The 20,040-nt window shown below is 35.6% G+C and overlaps 1 protein-coding gene across 4 annotated transcripts in view; it reads right to left on the reverse strand.

Annotated features, from left to right (window-relative positions):
- The window catches only part of RICTOR (RPTOR independent companion of MTOR complex 2), a 127,680-nt gene that overhangs the window by 32,816 nt on the left and 74,824 nt on the right, over positions 1-20,040 (reverse strand). For all 4 annotated transcript variants that reach the window (XM_067730559.1, XM_067730557.1, XM_067730558.1 and 1 more), the window contains exons 10-21: positions 17,596-17,663; positions 9,314-9,396; positions 8,152-8,239; positions 7,332-7,422; positions 7,153-7,219; positions 6,926-7,006; positions 4,941-5,041; positions 2,905-3,070; positions 2,508-2,609; positions 2,339-2,385; positions 679-814; positions 82-281 (exon numbers count right to left, since the gene is read on the reverse strand). In XM_067730559.1, coding sequence (XP_067586660.1) covers positions 82-281; positions 679-814; positions 2,339-2,385; positions 2,508-2,609; positions 2,905-3,070; positions 4,941-5,041; positions 6,926-7,006; positions 7,153-7,219; positions 7,332-7,422; positions 8,152-8,239; positions 9,314-9,396; positions 17,596-17,663 — 1,230 coding nt within the window. The remainder of the gene's footprint in view (positions 1-81; positions 282-678; positions 815-2,338; positions 2,386-2,507; positions 2,610-2,904; positions 3,071-4,940; positions 5,042-6,925; positions 7,007-7,152; positions 7,220-7,331; positions 7,423-8,151; positions 8,240-9,313; positions 9,397-17,595; positions 17,664-20,040) is intronic.

Below are 20,040 nucleotides of genomic sequence, written 5' to 3' on the forward strand. Positions count from 1 at the left end.
CACAGACTAAAAAGCATGCCCTTTCTGATCACATTAAAAATAGTTTGGGTATATACTGAAAGAGAATTTAGGAATGCTCACCATTGAAATACACTGCATTTTTCCAGCATTTTGACTCCATGAGGGTGGCAAGAAAGTGTTCCAATAAATAAAAAGTAGTGTTGACTAAGAGTAGTCAATAAACCATTATTTTGAAGGCTTCTTTCAGGTTTCATGCCAGACGAGGCATTGAGCCACTGAACAATATCCTTTACTAGATCTTCTAAGTATCCTTGCCCATCCTGAAAGCAAATACATTATGATATTGCTAGAAAAGGACTTAGTGCCTACAATTAGAAAAATCAACTCTAATAAAGTCCAAAAAATTTAATGATAATGATGAAGTTACTAATAACAGATATCAATCTCTGAGTATCTGTTGTTTTTAATCCCATTCAACACAGTGCTGCATGAGATGGTATTATTTTCCATCTTACAAGGAGAAAACCAGGTCTTCTAGAAGGCAAATTAACTGTCCAAAGTCACATAAATAGCTAGTGACTAAGTCAGGATAAAAATCTAGGTTTGGTCTCATTCTCGATGTTTCTAAATATAGCTTATGCCTCTTCAGAAATAAAAGGAAGGGGGCAAATTCAGTGAAAAACATTTACTCTGGAAAATATACAAAGTGCTTATTACCTCTTCAGACTCAAGAAGAAATTCTGTAAACTGGCAACCCACAACTGTGAGCTGCTTGGACTTGGCAAAATCCAGATCCAGATTGGCATATAATTTACTGCTGGGCTTGTAAAAATAAAGTAGTCTTCGTACAAACCTAAGATCAAAATAAAAAATCAGCAACAAAGTAATAAACCAAATAATTCTTTTAGAATCTTAACCACAACTTATGATATAATAAGGTTTTGAATATGTTTTGGGTTTAAACCATTGAGCTACATGGCAAGAAATTTAATAAACACATTTGGTACATTCCACACACAAACCAACCATAAAAAACAACAAGAAATCCCCTTCATTATAAAAAATATCTTTGTGAAATAAGAACTTTATGGTGAGATGCCTGACAGAAATAGTGGAGAAGAAAGATGCTAGCAGGAAAAATGCAGATATAACATAGCTAGAAGATACAGTTGGAGAAATATGAGGAAGCCACCTGGATATAAATTTTCATTCTTTTTTTTTTTTCTTTTGAAATGCACACATTTTATTTTACTATCAGGTCTTTTTTTCTTTTCAACTCTCTTTTAATCCAGAATATATAAATTCTTTTCTACTGTACTTTATCAAGAACTTTGTCCCATGGCTCTATAAAATAATCTTATACTAGATAATTGTAAGCAAATGTTACCACACTATGATTTTATCAGTTTTTCACAATTAGGCAAAAAAGTCAACCATAAAAGTTCCAGGTAAAATTTAAGCAACTGAATTTATAAAGCAATGGATGATAGTTCAATGTTATAATTTTCAACATTATGTTCTAAGCTTCCATGGAATTTAGTTCAATTTAATTTCGAGCACTACAATCCAATCTAATAAAGGTGCCAGATCCAGGAGTTGGAGAAACAAAGTTGAATGAGACTTCACCTCTGTTCTCGAGGAGTCTGAAAAGTTACTGCTATGCTTCTTTACCCCAATGTAATTCTTATGTTCTATATATTTCTCAAAACTTAATACAGATATTAAGTTAAATATCACTGAGTAGATGAATACAATCAATTATAATGTCAATGATATGAACTTCTCAAAAACATGAAGTAAAGCCCCTCTTATCCAATGAGATCAACACTGGTGGTTGGTTAGTCTAAATTCAGAAGGAGTAAAAATGCATGGGGTACTAGAAAAGAGCACAATACCCTGAAGTACTGTATATGCCATAAACATTAGCATGTTTTATGGAAGGTGTGGTTGGCTACAAGGAGTGTAAAAACGAACAAGAATGAATAACCCTTCAAAGTCAGATTCAAAAGAAAGTAGAATTGGAATATTTTAAATGGCCATCATTTTGAAAGGGAAACACTATGCCCTTATGTCATTCTCATACATTAGGGCTAAGATAAGTACATGGCTGATATTCCTCGATTTGAGAAACTAATCTCAAGTATTTCATTTGTTCCAAAACTAAAACCAGAATGTAAATAACCAGAAAAAGAATTCGCTGATGCTTTTTGGTTGTAAAATACAAACTATGTACAAAAAAATATATATGTACCTACTGAATACCAACTATTAAAATGTATGTATGTATCTTTAAAACATCAATTATTACTTTTAGTAGGTATCAGGCATAATATAATTCAAATCTAAGTTCTTTAAATGCAAAACAGTTCTTACATACCTGTGCAACTGTTCATCTTTATAGTTTCTTAGATTTACATTTGGCCACTAGAAAAACATAATACGTTATATTATGTATTTATCAATTCCTAAACATATAATTATGATGAAGTACAATGAATAAGAAAATGAAAACAATCAAGCCATTACCAAGAAGTATCCTATCATACCTTAAGAATGGTCCCTATAAGATTCCAATTCCATTCAAGATTCTCTTTATGTTGAAGGACTTGGCTATCTCTAAGGTTCATTAAAAGAGCTTCCTCTGTATCCTAAAATCACCAGAAAGTAATATGAAAAATTAAGACAAATGGCCTCACGTCAAAAAACTAACTTCAAATATTAAAAACAAAATGGAAGGTTTTTCATTTAAGGAAGATTATCAAGATTTTCTAACTTGAAAAAGTTATAAAAACACAGCTCCACTGCCTAGTCATTATAAAACTTAGAAGCCTTCTGAAAATCCATATGCATGAATAAAACTGCAAACTCAAGCATGTATGCCTACTAAAATACAGTGGTTAAGAATTAGGAAATAAATTGAAAATTGCATCTTCTCATCAGTACCTTAAGAACAAATATATCTTTCTGAACTCGGAGATATTGATCCCGTTTCTGGTGTGTTGCAATTGCTTTCTGAATAATGTGATCTAAATGAAGGCTATAAGGCTTAGGTCCTCGTTTCTTCATTTCATGGAAGCGTTTTAAACAGTTCAAGGCTGCACTGGCTCTCCTAATGAGAAAAAAAATTAGTACAATTAATACAAGGCTAGCGTAATTTTAAAGAGACCACTTTGGTAAATTATTCTATTAAAACTTACATAAATCCATGCTAGAGAGTGTTACTAAAAAGTAAATTATTTAACCAAATTTGGAACCACAAAGAAAAAAAACAAGAACACTGCTGATTTGTATGAAGAAACACTAATTATTTAGATTCAACGAAACATACTTACTAATCTTTTCTTCTATGGTGGTGGGTACTTTTGGTATGTTAGTTTTAAGAACTCCTTCCTCAAGGTCAGGACCTAGTGACCTTACTTTCTTATTAAAGTTTTAAAACTCTGCTTTTCACATTTAAGTCCTTAATCCATATGAAATTGATTTTTGTTTATGATATGAGGTTGGATAACCAATGATTCCAGTATCAACTGAACAGTCTCTATTTTCCCCACTAATCTGCAACTGTAAATGGGATCCTTTTAAAAATTATTTTATTTTGAAAATTATTTATTTATTTATTTTGGCTGTGTTGGGTCTTCGTTGCTGTGCATGGGCATTCTCTAGTTGCGGCGAGTGAGGGCTACTGCTCATTACGGTGCACAGGCCTCTTACTGCTGTGGCTTCCCTTGTTGCGGAGCACGGGCTCTAAGTGCACGGGCTTCAGTAGTTGCAGCATGTGGGCTGAGTAGTTGTGGCTTCTGGGCTCTAGAGCGCAGGCTCAGTAGTCGAAGTGCATGGGCTTAGTTGCTCTGTGACATGTGGGATCTTCCCGGACCAGGGATCGAACCCTGCATGTCTCTTGCATTGGCAGGTGGATTCTTAACCACTGTGCCACCAGGAAGTCCCTATAAATTATTTTAAATTCCCTTTTTGTGGTGCATAAAATACAGTTTTCTAGAATTTGGTAGTGATCAAGTCTCAACTTAAGAAATTCTGGTAAATACAAATCAGATTTAAAATTTAAAAACCTTAGGATGTGTCCAGATTAGCAAGTACTTATCAGTAAACAGCTTACCGAGCTAAAAAAATCATTCTTAGATTATTACTGGAATTTTGAAGGTAAATTTGAATTCCTGATGAACACTAAATACCATGGCCATAATCTGACCCAGAGAGTTCAGGTCTACCAGGCTTTGGGAAAGTACATTTTCCCATCAAGAAACTACTAAAATAAAAGTTGAATGCCACCACTACCGATGTTAGCTTAAGAGTCAGAACTGATGGTCCGTAATGCCCTCCGTTTATAATACAACTTCAGTCTGTTAAATAGTAGTATTTTCACTGACAGATTTAAAGCTAATAAAAAAAGTATTATTTATAGTGAGGCCCTTATGTGTACTTTTGAATTAATAAAGCTAACTAAACTTTTGAGAAATGTATTATAACTTAACAAAAATTCCTAGTTCTGAATAGCTAATGAACTACATTTCAAAACATTACAAAAAAAATAATGAAGCCTAAATATATAAATTCCAACTTGCTTTTTCCAACATTTTTAACCACACATACAAAAGAATACACTGTTAGTCTTTGTGCTGTAATTTGAAATAATTCAGACATTGAAAAAGAGACTGAACTGTTGCTCAAAACATAAAACAGTCCAAAAAACTCTCAATCCCAATATTTTTACTGATCTGGTAGAAAGTTTACGTCCTTGTCCAGAAACATGCTAGAAAAGGTTGATTTTACTAAACTAAAATACTCTGTAGCCTAAAATACAAATTATTTTTAAAAACTGTTAATTTTCCTCTTATCCAAAGGCTTCCCTAAATAATTCCCAGGCATAACCTATATATACTACTTCCTTATAAAGAAGATAAGGTCATCTAAGTGGGTATTAAATATACAGGCACAAGCTTTGCTAGAGCTCTGATACTTACAGTCTCTTTTCCTTAGGGATATCAAAGGATGCAGCCATATTCATTAGGGTTGGCAGGCAGTGCAAATGATGGCTATGTGAATGAGGAAGAATTGTGTTTGCCTAAAATGAACCATAATATTTTTGAAAAATTGATTATTTTATGTTACAGATTATCCACAGATATAATGCTAAAAGGTTTTACTCATGAATTATTCATTTTCTAATATATACTTATAGCTAACTTTTATCTCATCTACTTTCAACAAGGATGAGCTATCACAAATATAAAGATACAGGCTCATGTTATGTTAATAGAACTCTAAATTTCATACATCCTTTATTATAACATTAAATTATAATTTTAAGTGGTACCCAATTAAACTCACTTCTTAAATAATCTAAAAGGACTATATGTCAAAACTTGGATCCAGTGTTATAATGTTATGTTAAAAGTAGCATTTAGGGCTTCCCTGGCGGCGCAGTGGTTGAGAGTCCGCCTGCCGATGCAGGGGACACGGGTTCATGCCCCGGTCCGGGAAGATCCCACATGCCACGGAGCGGCTGGACCCGTGAGCCATGGCCGCCGAGCCTGCGTGTCCGGAGCCTGTGCTCCGCAACGGGAGAGGCCACAACAGTGAGAGGCCCGTGTACCGCAAAAAAAAAAAAAAAAAAAGTAGCATTTAAAATGCTGGATGCAATATCATAACTTATGAGTTGACTTCTTTGGTTTAAAAACCACCTTCTCAAAACAGGTTTGTCTCATATTCCAACAATCTTTAAATAAGAAACTTGTCTTCTGCTTTCCAAATGAAGTCCTACCACCCAATCTGCTTTCTACCAATAAAGATAAATTAATTAAATGTGGAAGCCAGAAGATATAAGAATAACAAGCAATGAACTAACACTGCTATACTCAAAATGACTAGCTTTTATATTTCAAGGGAATCACAGAATTCTGGTGTATGGGGGAAGGGAACGGATGAAATTTATTAAAGAGATTCCTTCACATAAAGGCAAATAATTCTAGATATTGATATCCTTACAGAAATGATATCTTAATTAAAATAAAAATAATCACACCTGAGATTCTGCAATATTACTTAATTATCTCATAGACAGACTGAAGGAAAACAGAGCAAGTGGCTAAATAATTCACTGATAAACAAGACAGTTATCATTAAACTGTTTAATTCTCTTTTGCTCACTCACAAAGCCCAACTGCTATGTAGAAAAAAAACCCTGGTGATGGAGGGGACCAAAAACAACTACAAAAACAAAAAATATTCTGCCAATAATAAACCATAACATAATTTTAAAAGATTTGCCATAAGTTTACTTAATGAGTTTAAAGTGGTTCTTTTTATTTAGTGTTTATTAACTAATTGGTGACAGAAATATAAATTTCTAATTTGCAAATAATCAGAGTACCCTCACTGCTTGATCTGCTGAGAGTAGAGAATGATCAGATTACTTTGCTAGCTCCTTGTTTCCAGAAGTTACTGATGTCATAAAATCGTGGCCAGAAAAACAGATTCCCACCTTCTAAACCTAAACCTACAAGTTTACAGAGAAGTATGTGTTCTAATGAGGCAGTTATGTTTAGATTTTTTTCCACAAAGTTTTCTAAAATTCAGGCACTGACTATTATATATCAATTCTATTTAGCTGACTGAAGTAATACCTATAGTTTTGTAATTTCATGCTTTTTAGGTAGGAAGTCATTCTAAGAGAAAGACTTTTAGGACTCAAAATGTTAGCATCAAAAGTGAGTATAAAAAGGCAATAGTCAGTTCTCTGTATTTTTTATATTTGTTCCATTTAAAAAACTAGCCTATATATATATAAGATACAAAGTATCAAGGGTTCTTTGTAATGCAAAGATAAACATTCAAATAAATGTAAACTTATTTTTTTGAGATAATGCAAAGTAAGTCATTAAAATAGCCTGTTTCATAAATTAAAACATTAATAGTATGAAACATAATCAGAAGTTGTTAAACTTACCATATGTAAAAGCTCTCCTAAAAGGATGGTAGCTCTAACTGAGATATGGTCATCGCTGTTTGTTATCACCTCAACCAAACCCTTTGAAAATAAGAAGAAAATATCATAGTTGCAAAATATTATATATGAATACAATTATGCATCATATATGTTTGTTGCTCTGAAAGAATTCTGTTAGAGAAAATAAAATAAATAAAATAGAATAAAATAAGGTTTATAACTCTTACCTCTAAAAGCCCATTACGAATAAATGCTGATAGTATCAGTGCCAAATAATTATCCATGAGGTCTGGCCTGGAAATAAGCATGGCACAGAAAAATTTAAATATTGTTCCATACACCACAAAATTTAACATAAAAATAGTAATTGTAATAAATGTGAACTATTTCTATATCTAAAGTCTACCTGGATCTGGCACGATGAGGAAGAATAGTTTTTGCCTCAGCTGCTACAAAACCATCTGAAAGCCTCCAACTGTCTTGGAATCTACCTGGATCTAAAATAGTTAAATTTAGATAGTTAGAAGAAAATAATATACCAATGAAACACTTCAAATAACCATCAGCTAAGCAGGCTACAAATAATTTTCTTAAACGTTCGTTAAAAAAAAAAAAAAGAGGGCTTCCCTGGTGGCGCAGTGGTTGAGAGTCCGCCTGCTGATGCAGGGGACACAGGTTCGTGCCCCAGTCCGGGAAGATCCTACATGCCACAGAGCGGCTTGGCCCGTGAGCCATGGCCGCTGAGCCTGAGCGTCCGGAGCCTGTGCTCCACAACAGGAGAGGCCACAACAGTGAGAGGCCCGCGTAACGCAAAAAAAAAGACTCAAGAAGGCATACAGAAAAAAACGATTTATGGAAATGAACACAGATTTAACTTCCTTCACTGAGGGACTCAGAGTCATTTGGGCTAAAATAAAATAACAGGAATCAAATAATCCACTGTGAGAATCACATAAGGTTTCTTATTAACTCCTCTCTTCCTTTCTTAGTCCATCCTTCTATTAATTTCACTGCTCGTTTCAGAAGCTAGGGTGATGGAGAAGAAATTTAAATTTCTTTTTAGAAATTTATCTGAGATTTTATTTTTATATTAATTTCAGGCCACAAATATGCAGTAAGAAAATGATATTTAGTTCAGTATTTTTCCTTTGAGGAACTCTGTCTCCATTAGATAATCCATTTAAAAAATTACAATATATGAGTAGTGAATGCACTTCAATACTTACCTACACTGAGCAGTGCTTCTATGAACTCTTCAGTCACAACAGGTAGAGGAAGACGAAATATATCATAAAGCACTTCAAGGAGACCTCGCTGCAAGTACAAATAAATACAGTTCATTTGTTTTTATGGAATAAATCTTTGTTTGCAATTTTTTAAATGTCTTATTCACAGATTAAAAAATCGATAAAAACAGAACTACTGTATTTTAGAAAACTACCATTATCAGGCCTATATTACAGAAGAGATAACTACTGAATGCTTACTACATATACATGATGTAATCTTGTCAATAAATCTTTTATTATCCCCACTGTACACATGAAGAAATACATTTAAAGGTTAAAAATAATTTGCCCAAGGTCATGGAGCTATAAATAATAAAAAAAGGAGTCAAACCTCAGTCGGCCAGACTCAAAGGACCATGTTCTTTCACCATTTGCTGAGTAAGAAGTCAACTGAATTGGAACCTTTCCATCTATAATTACATCCTTCCATGGTCTAAATGCTTTTATTTTTAGTTCACATTTTAAGCAAGGCACCTCTAGCTAATATTTACTACTAACAATAAGAAACAAAGGGGCAAATTTTGTCCCTTTGAACAAAATTAAAACAAAAACATTAAAGAGGAAAAGGAAGAACCACATGAAGAGTTCATTTTTTTCCTCTAATTTCAATTTGTTTTAGTTGTTTAATACAATTCCTATACACTAATAACTTAGGACTATGTCTAAAAAAAGGATATAAATACCCCAATTTTAATCAGAACCACTACTCATAACATATAAAAACACAAGTTAGAAGGCATAAGTTGCATAAATACTATATTTACTTTTTAAGTATATTTTTCTATATTGCTTGAACCTTTTACAATGAGAATGCCCCTGTGTATTGTTTGCACTTTTTATTGAATAAAGCATAATTAATTTCATATTTTTAATCTAATTTTAATACAGCCCTACTTCCTAACAACAGCAGTGTTTCAAATGATTCATATTATATTCTTAGGGTTCAACTAAGTAGTAAATATTTATTCATTTATTTTTAAAATGCTCTGTGATACAGATTAACAATTCATGAGGAAAAAGCATTACCTGAAATAAACTTTTTCCAATTAATTTCCTCCACTAAAACTCCATGAATGAAACAATCATAACTTTTACCTACCCTTATTTCCATATTTGGAATGCAAAGGACTCCAATTAGAGACTGAATCCCAGAATTTCCAGGCTTACATAAATTAATAATACCTAAAAAAGATAAAAAGAAAAAAAAATAACTGATTTGAATTTCAAAAAAATTTTCTATAGTAACGTATCCATAATACAAAATGTGACATTTTTCCATGCTAAATTACACTATTACACTATTTGATTATCATAATTGATAGTATATTGCAAACATTCTCTGAATTTGCCAACTAATTAGAGGTTATCAATAATTTTATCCTTTAAATTACTTCTTCTATTTGTTTCATACCCAAAAAGGTTTCATGAATCTGACTGCCTATTATTCCCATTTGCTGATGAGTGATTCTCAGGGATATAGGAGAGAATAAGACAATGTCTTGCTTATTTAACACTTTCTCAACCTGAACTGATAAACTTTGCTTGGCATTTGCCTTTTAAAAGTTTAAGTCTCAAACTTAACGAATGCACAGACGAGTATAACCAACAGACTTCAAATAAACTGAATGGATCAAAATATTAAGTGAGAGAATTTACTCAAACAATTTTAAACATATTAACACCATGTCACAAAAGAAGATATGTATCAGTAAGTAGCCAATAAACACAAAAGTGTTCAATATCATTAGTCACTGGGGAAATGCAAATTACAGTCAAAATAAGATACTGTCACACACCCACTAGAGTGGCTGAAATTAAAAACTGATAACACCAGATGCTGGCAAGGATGTAGAGCAACTGGAACTCACATACCTACATGATAGGAGTATAAAATAGTGCTTCAGTATTTTGAGAAAAAGTCTTGCAGTTTCTCATACAACTAAACATATATCGGGACTTCCCTGGTGGTACAGTGGTTAAGAATCCGCCTGCCAATGCAGGGGACAGGGGTTCGAGCTCTGGTATGGGAAGATCCCACATGCTGTGGATCAACTAAGCCCGTGAGCCACAACTACTGAGCCTGTGTTCTAAAGCCCGCAACACAACTACTGAGCCCGCGTGCCACAACTACTGAGCCCACGTGCCACAACTACTGAAGCCCACGCACCCTAGAGCCTGCGTCACAACTACTGAGCCCACGCACCGCAACTACTGAAGCCTGAGCGCTGCAACTACTAAGTTTGCATGCTGCAACTAATGAAGCCCATGCACCTAGAGCCTGTGCCCTGCAACAAGAGAAGCCACTGCAATGAGAAGCCCGCGCACTGCAAAGAAGAATAGCCCCTGCTCAACTAGAGAAAGCCCGCGTGCAGCAACGAAGACCCAACACAGCCCAAAAAAACCCATATATCCACCCTGTGACTCAGCAATTCTATCTGGCATTTACCCAAAAGGAAACAAAGCTTACATCTGAAAAAAAATTTTACAATGCCGCTCATAGTAGCTCTATTTAGAATGATCAAAACTGGAAACAGGGGCTTCCCTGGTGGTGCAGTTGTTGAGAGTCCGCCTGCCGATGCAGGGGACACGGGTTCGTGCCCCGGTCCGGGAAGATCCCACATGCCACGGAGCAGCTGGGCCCATGAGCCATGCCCGCTGAGCCTGCGCGTCTGGAGCCTGTGCTCCGCAATGGGAGAGGCCACAACAGTGAGAAGCCCATGTACCACAAAAAAAAAAAAAAAAAACTGGAAACAGGTCAGGTATTCACTAACAGGAGGAAGGCTAAAAACACAGTGATATATTTACCCAGTGGAATACTACTCAGCAATAAAAAGGAACATATTATTGATATATACAACATGAATCAGTAGCATTATGCTGAGTGAAATCAGAATCATTAAGTTGAGTGAAAAAAGCCTACACACAAAAGTATACATATACTATGATTCCACTTAAATGAAGTTTCAGAACAGGCAAAAATGATTTGTGATAAAAAATAAACAGAGCAGTGGTTGCTTCTTACAGGAGTGGGGTCAGGGATTAACTAGGAAGGGACATGAGAGAACTTTCTGCAATGATGGTAATGTTCTATATCCTAAAAAGAGTTTGGATACACAGGTATAAGCATTTGTCAAAACTCATCAAATGGCAGACTCAAGATTTGTGCATTTCACTGTAAGGGGTAAATTTTACCTCAAAGTGCCCCCCCCCAAAAAAACCTCAGAAACAAACAAAAATAACCAAATAAGAACCCTGAACAAATAGTGAACTTTAGGTAATAATGTGCATGCTGAAGTGTTTAGGAATCAGGAGAACTTAATTTTGCAACTTCTTTAAAATGCATTAGAATAACATGAGGACTGATGAATTCTCAGAGGACTAGGCAAATGGGTAGATATGTAATAAAGCAAATAGAGCAAAATCTAAGTGGTAGGAGTATATGGTGTTCACTGTATAATTTTTCTGTATAGTTGAAATTTTTGATAATAAAATGTTAGGGAAAACATTTTTTAAAAGTAAAGGAAAACATTTTTAAAAAGTCATATAGGATTCTGAAGTTCCCTGTTACTTCTACTTAGGCACATATATTTATATTTATGAATAATATGTATCTTCTCTTTGCACTTAGGTTCAAAATTCAAATTAAAACATAATAGACAGACTTACTTAAAATACCAAAATAGTGTTTCTCAAACTTTGATGTCTGACAGTAATTTGAGAGATTATAGATTAAGATAATAATCTGCAATCATAGTCTGCACTAATAGGGAAAACAGGCTCCTGCAACTCAAGAAGAAACTGTGTTCTAAAAGTTCATTTTTCAGTCAGTTTTTTGGATTTTGAAATATATGATAGAAATAAAATTACAAACATACAAAAGCTCATTTAACCCAAACACAGTATCACAGAATCTAATACTATTAAGGAAATTATTTTTGTGAGAAAATGTTTTCAGAATTCTAACTTGAATAATATTCCAGTTCTTACTTCAATAGAAGGGAAGAACACTCCAACCTTTTAAGTTTCTAATGATGGATCAGTGCATTAAAGGACTCTAGGACAAACTGAAGCACAGCAGAAAAACGTTTAAGAGAAACAAGAGGCTGGCAGAGATTAGAGGTACAGTGACTGGAGAGCAGAGTCTACAGTAGGGAGAATGAGAAGACTGTAGCTAGGCTGTACTGGTGGTCAGAGTTGGACAGAATTCATTCTTGGGGGGAAGAAAGAAACCACTTTAACGGCAAGGAAGCTGAAGAATGGTGAAGGACGGTAGCTGTAGCTACAGAAAATAAAGTTATACGTGATTTCTAAGGCAAGGGCACTGACAGTTAACCTTGGCAGGAGGACTGTGTTGGTTTTCTATGTTGAAAGAGTGTGTGGAGGCTAGTAAAGTATAAAAAACGATGTGTGATGGTTGAGCCCTCATAGAATCCTAGGTTGTCCATTAGGATAAGGCGAAAAAGGCAGTCATGAGGTATAGCAAGGTTGGGATTTTTACCAACATGTGAGAGGCCAGAGGAAGTCCTTGTACATATATTGGCTAGGGCTGGGATAGTCTATGGCTGGGACAGTCATTTTTATGGAAAAGATGTTAACTGGTTACTTAAGTATACAGAAATGTTCAAGTAAATTTTCCTGTTCTATTTATTGCTATACTCCTTTGTATGCTATCCCTTAAATTATTCTGCAAAGTCAAGAAGGAAAAGGTTGGCTTCCCTTGTGGCGAAGTGGTTAAGAATCCACCTGCCAAAGCAGGGGACACGGGTTCGAGACCTGGTCTGGGAAGATCCCCCACACTGCGTAGCAACTAAGCCCATGCACCACAACTACTGAGCCTGCACTCTACAGCCCACAAGCCACAACTACTGAGCCCACGTGCCACAACTACTGAGGCATGCGCCTAGAGCCCGTGCTCTGCAACAAGAGAAGCCACCGCAATGAGAAGCCCGTGCACTACAACAAAGAGTAGCCCCTGCTCGCCACAACTAGAGAAAACCTGCATGCAGCAACGAAGACAATGCAGCCAAAAATTAAATAATACATTTTTTTTTAAAAAAGAAGAGGTAATCATTAATACAAAATAACACATTTAGTGCTGGTATTATTTTAAGAAAAATGTTTGCTTTTTATTCCATGGAAAGGTAAAACATGTATAATCCCTCTTTTCAAGAAATATTGGACTACTAGGCAATAGAAATAAAAGCAAAAATATGGTTTTCTCCGGGTATATGCCCAGTAGTGGGACTGCTGGGTCATATGGTAGTTCTATTTTTAGTTTTTTAAGGAACCTCCATACCATTCTCCACAGTGGCTGTACCAATTTACATTCCCACCAACAGTGCAAGAGGGTTCCCTTTTCTCCACACCCTCTCTAGCCTTTATTATTTGTAGACTTTTTTTAAAAATTTTATTTATTAATTTTATTTATTTTTGGCTGCGTTGGGTCTTCATTGCTGCGCGCGGGCCTTCTCTAGTTGCGGCGAGCGGGGGCTGCTCTGCGTTGCGGTGCAAGGGCTTCTCATCGCGGTGGCCTCTCTAGTTGCAGAGCACTGGCTCCAGGCACGCAGGCTTCAGGAGTCGTGGCTCGCGGGCTCTAGAGCGCAGGCTCAGTAGCTGTGGCGCACGGGCTCAGTTGCTCTGTGGCATGTGGGATCCTCCTAGACCAGGGCCCGAACCCGTGTCCCCTGCACTGGCAGGAGGACTCCTAGCCACTGCGCCACCAGGGAAGCCCTATTTGTAGACTTTTTAATGAGGGCTATTCTGATCAGTGTGAGGTGATACCTCACTGTAGTTCTGATTTGCATTTCTCCAATAATTAGTGATATTGAGCATCTTTTCATGTGCTTTTTGGTCATCTGTATGCCTTCTTTGGAGAAATGTCTATTTAGATCTTTTGCCCATTTTCTGATTGGGTTATCTGGTTTTCTGATACTGAACTGCACGAGCTGTTTATATATTTTGGAGATTAATCCCTTGTCGGTTGCTTCATTTGCAAATATCTTCCCCCATTCTGAGGATTGTCTTTTTGTTTTGTTTATGGTTTCCTTTGCTGTGCACTTTTAAGTTTAATTAGATCGCATTTATTTTTGTTTTTATTTTCATTACTCTAGGAGGTGGATCAAAAAAGATCTTGCTGTGATTTATGTCAAAGAGTGTTCTGCCTATGTTTTCCTCTAAGAGTTTTATAGTGTCCAGCATTACATTCAAGTCTTTAATCCATTTGGGAGTGTTAGGGAGTGTTCTAATTTCATTCTTTTACATGTAGCTGTCCAGTTTTCCCAGCACCACTTATTGAAGAGACTGTCTTGTCTCCATTGTATATTCTTGCCTCCTTTGTCATAGATTAATTGACCATAGGTGAGTGGGTTTATTTCTGGGCTTTCTATCCTGTTCCATTGATCTATATTTCTGTTCTTATGCCAGTCCCATACTGTTTTGATGACTGTAGCTTTGTAGTATAGTATGAAGTCAGGGAGCCTGACTCCTCCAGCTCCATTTTTCTTTCTCAAGATTGCTTTGGCTATTCAGGTCTTTTATGTTTTCATATGGATTTTGTGTTCTAGTTACATGAAAAATGTCATTGGTAATCTGATAGGGATTGCACTGAATCTGTAGATTGCTTTGGGGAGTATAGTTATTTTCACAATATTGATTCTTCCAATCCAAGAACATGGTATATCTTCCCATGTGTTTGTGTCACCTTTCATTTCTTTCATCAATATCTTACAGTTTTCTGAGTACAGGTCTTTTGCCTCTTTAAGTAGGTTTATTCTTAGGTATTTTATTCTTTATGTTGCGATGGTAAATGGGATTGTTTCCTTAATTTCTCTTTCTGATCTTTCATTGTTAGTGTAAAGGAATGCACCCCAATGTACACTGCAGCACTATTTCCAATAGACAGAACATGGAAGCAACCTAAATGTCCAACAACAGAGGAATGGATAAAGGAAACATGGTACATATATACAGTGGAATATTACCGGCAATAAAAAAAGAACAAAGTAATGCCATTTGCAGCAACAGAGATGAATCCAGATTATCATACTGAGTGAAGTAAGTCAGACACAGACAAATATATGATATCGCTTATATGTGGAATCTAGAAAAAAAAGGGGGTTACAAATGAACTTACAAAAACAGAAGTAGAGTCATGGATGTAGGAAACAAACTTATGGTTACAAGGGGATAAGAGTGGGGCAGGGATAAACTGGGAGATTGGGACTGACATATACACACAACTACATATAAAATACATAACTAATAATAATCTGCCATATAGCAGAGGGAATTCTACTCAATACTCTGTAATTGCCTACATGGGAAAAGAATCTAAAAAAAAAAAGGGCTTCACTGGTGGCGCAGTGGTTGAGAGTCCGCCTGCCGATGCCGGGGACACGGGTTCGTGCCCCGGTCCGGGAAGATCCCACATGCCGCGGAGCGGCTGGGCCCGTGAGCCATAGTCGCTGAGCCTGCGTGTCCGGAGCCTGTGCTCCGCAACAGGAGAGGCCACAACAGTGAGAGGCCCGTGTACCGCAAAAAAAAAAAAAAAAAAAAAGTGGATATATGTATAGCTGATTCACTTTGCTGTACACCTGAAACTAATGCAATACTGTAAATCAACTATTCTCCAATAAAAATTTTAAGAAAAGAAAAGCAAAAATAAACAAATGGGACCTAATGAAACTTATAAGCTTTTGCACAGCAAAGGAAACCATAAACAAAATGAAAAGACAACCTATGGAGTGGGAGAAAATATTTGCAAATTAGGCAACCAAAAAGGGATTAATTTCTAAAATATACAAACAGCTCATACAACTCATAACAAAAAAACAAGCAACCCAATCAAAAAATGGACAGAAGACCTAAATAGACATTTCTCCCAAGAAGACATACAGATGGCCAATAGGCACATGAAAAGATGCTCAACATCACTAATTATTAGAGAAATGCAAATCAAAACTACAATGAGGTATCACCCCACACCAGTCAGAATGGCCATCATTAAAAAGTCTACAAATAATAAATGCTGGAGAGGTTGTGGAGAAATAGGAACCCTCCTACACTGTTGGTGGGAATGTAAATTGGTGCAGCCATTATGGAAAACAGTATGGAGGTTTTTTTAAAAACTAAAAGTAGAGTTACCACATGATCCTGCAATCCCATGCCTGGATATATAACCAGAGAAAACTCTAATTTGAAAAGATACATGCAGACTGTCATACAGAGTGAAGTAAGTCAGAAAGAGAAAAACAAACATTGTATATTAACGCATATATGTGGAATCTAGAAAAATGGTACAGATGAACTAGTTTGCAAGGCAGAAATAGAGACACAGATGTAGAGAACAAACGTACGGATACCAAGGGGGGAAAAGTGGGGCGGGGAGGGGATGAATTGCGAGAGGGACTGACATATATACACTAATATGTATAAAATAGATAACTAATAAGAACCTGCTATATAAAAAAATAAAATAAAATTCAAAAAAAGAAAACATGAAAATAAATAAATTTAAATAAATAAATAAAAGATACATGCACCCCAATGTTCACTGAAGCACTATTTACAATAGCCAAGACATGGAAGCAATCTAAATGTCCATCAACAGATGAATGGATAAAGATGTGAGATACACACACACACACACACACACACACACACACACACACAATGAAATATTACTCAGCCATAAAAAGAATGAAATAATGCCATATGCAGCAACATGATGGACCTAGAGATTATCATCATACTAAGTGAAGTAAGTCAGACAGAAAGACAAATACCATACAATATCACTTATATGTGGAATCTAAAATATGATACAAATGGACTTATTTGTGAAACAGAAACAGACTCACAGACAGGGAAAACAAACTTATGGTTATCAAAGGGGAAAGGGAGTGGGGGAGTGATAAATTAGGAGTTTGGGATTTACAGATACACACTACTATATATAAAATAAACAACAAGGTCCTACTATATAGTAGAGGGAACTATATTCAACATCCTGTAATAAACCATAATGAAAAAGAATGTAATTTGGGATTACTAATGGCCTATCTTGCTTATTTGGTATTTATGACATTCTACATTACATTTTTAGGAACAAACTTTAGTTACATATTCAACTAACACTCTTAAAAATTTTTTTTGGTATAGATCTTGTTTAAGTTTATTTTAATGCCCAGGTTATCATTAGCATATTGACTTACAAATGGTCAATTTTAAGACTTGTGTACAAACCCCTCTTGGTTCTAATGATAACATATAAAGAAAGACTAGGTTAACATCTAAAGCAGATGCTACAATAATAATTTAACATTTGAAAAAATAGCCAAGCTTTTCTTATTGGATGTTATAAAGCAGCACAGAGGAACTTACCTGCCCATGACCGGAATGTTGCTATGATTCCCATTTTACTTGCTAGAAACCTTGCTTCTCTGTCTTCTCTGTTGGGTGAGGTGGGGGGGCGGGGGGGTGTCAAAGAAATTAAATGTTAAAATAAAAAGTGAGTTTTTCCTACCACTATATCAGAATAAGAGCTATCATTACTTAACATTTAAATATTTACATAGGAAATTCAACAATATATTAAAAGAAAATAAAGATCAGATCTACCTCAAAGCAAATTACCCAGTTATGTACTGATCACGCGTCCCCCCATTTAAAATTCACAACATCTTTTAAAACAAATTATAAATTCCGCTTTCCCACTGAGTTCTTCTTTTCCTGCTCTTTCTGAAAACTATTCTTAGGTAGCTCATTAACACCTTTAATTGAGCATTAGAGACAACACCAGCCTGCTTAATAAGCATCTCTGTCAAAATACTGCCCCTTAGCAAAGAAAATTACCACATAAACCTCTTACTTTTACGACATGTATTCTCTTTACTTCAAAAATCTTGTCCCAAATTTATTTGAGCATTTCTACCAAGCAAGCTCAACAACTCAGATATTCACCGAGATATTATTAAATAACTAGATATTATTATTGATCCATTTTTAAGCTCATTCAGGTTGTTGGCAGAATTCATTTCCTTGGTGTTATACAACTGAGGTTTCTGTTTTCTTTCTATCAGCTGGGGCCTACTACCAGCTACTTTCTTCTTTTATAATTGGTATCCAATCATCTCACTTGTTCCCTTCTATGTAATAGTTTATGACAATTAATTAACCAACAGTATTACTTACATTGTTAAACATATTCCATATATGGTCTACGGCCAGTTTTAATACTTAATAGCAACCTTGTACTCTTTATTTATGCCACCTCAACCATCTCTACCCTGTAAACAGTCCATTTTTTTTTTCTGTGCCATCTTTTTTACTTCCCTAATGTTAAAGTTCTTAACAGTTGTGAGAATACAGAAATCCAGAGAACTGGGAAAGAAAAAAACAGAAGGGATAAAGAACAATGACAGAAAATCAAATTGAAGAATGGTAAGCAAGCAGATAGTTTACAAAAGAGAAATGAAAGTTAAAAACATCCCCCACACATACAAACCAACCACACTAAGCTCTGTGGTACTAATCAACATGACACTATAACAGAAACTAAAATGGGGAGGGGGGTTGGTGGAAGAAATGAGAATCAGACAACTGTGTGATTAAGCTTTTGGTGCTCCTTCTCTTAAAAATGTTTGTGACATACTTATACTGTTTGCCTGGTAATCCAATCTCTAACCTATTTGATAAATTAGTAGTATTGTAAAAAAAAAAAAAAAAAACAAAAAAAAAAACACCCATTTCCTTATTCCCTAGCTATAATGTACTCATGCTCCAGAAACTGCCCATACTCCAGAAACTTAAGGAAAGCAAAGTATTGAACCAAACAGAAAAGAAAGGATTTTGGTGGAATGTACTCCCCCCTCCTCAACTCTAAAAAATATCCAGGTTCGTCTCTTGCTTATTCTGGTAGGCAGAATTCTAAAAATGCCCCTATCCTCTCAAGATTCTAGGTCTTAATCCCTGGATCCCTGTGAATATGATATCATTGCCATGACTGTGATTATGTTTATGTTATATAGCCCGGCAGACCTTAAGATACGGAGATCATCTGGTAGGCTTGATCGAACTGGAGAGCTTTCTCTAGCTGGAAGCAGAAGAAAAAGTCAGAGAGATTCAAAGCACAAAGATTCAAGGAATTCCTGCTGTGTTTGAAGATGGAGAGCACCATGTGCCAGGAAAAGAGGGTGGCCATTAGAAGCTGAGAGTAGGCCCCAGTTGACAGTCAGCAAGAAAACAGGAACTTCAGTTGTACAATAGCAAGGAAGTGAATTCTGCCAACAATCTGAGTGAGCCCAGAAATAAATGGCTTCTTCACCAGAACTTCCAGATAAGAACCACGCCAGACCTCTGACCTACTGAACTGTGAACTAATAAACTGATGTTATTTTAAGCTGCTATATTTGTAGTCATTTGTCATGCAGCAATAGAAAATGCATACATTCTTCATCAATAAAGAGCATGCCCAAGTGTGATAGGAGAAGCCAAGAAAGGGGCTTAAGAATCCCAATTCATAACTTAGTTAGCAAGAATAAGGTCTGAGAAGTCTTAAACAGAGAATGACTATTCTAATTTCTTAGCTCAGGTCATGATATGTTAGCATGCAATGAGTCCACAGTGATGGAGGTGATTAAAGATATGAAACCACTATTTTTAATTCAGGAGAAAAATGAAAAACAACAAAAATATGCCCATTTCACAATGTTCCCAAACTTAGTGAGGAATTTTAAAAACATACTATCTCTCAAAATAAGTGTGTCTACAATCCAACAATCCTACTATGCTACACCTGATAGCATATTTATTGGAACTGTGTCAGCG

The sequence above is a fragment of the Pseudorca crassidens genome, chromosome 3 (assembly GCF_039906515.1).
Source record: "Pseudorca crassidens isolate mPseCra1 chromosome 3, mPseCra1.hap1, whole genome shotgun sequence".
Classification (NCBI taxonomy): domain Eukaryota; kingdom Metazoa; phylum Chordata; class Mammalia; order Artiodactyla; family Delphinidae; genus Pseudorca; species Pseudorca crassidens.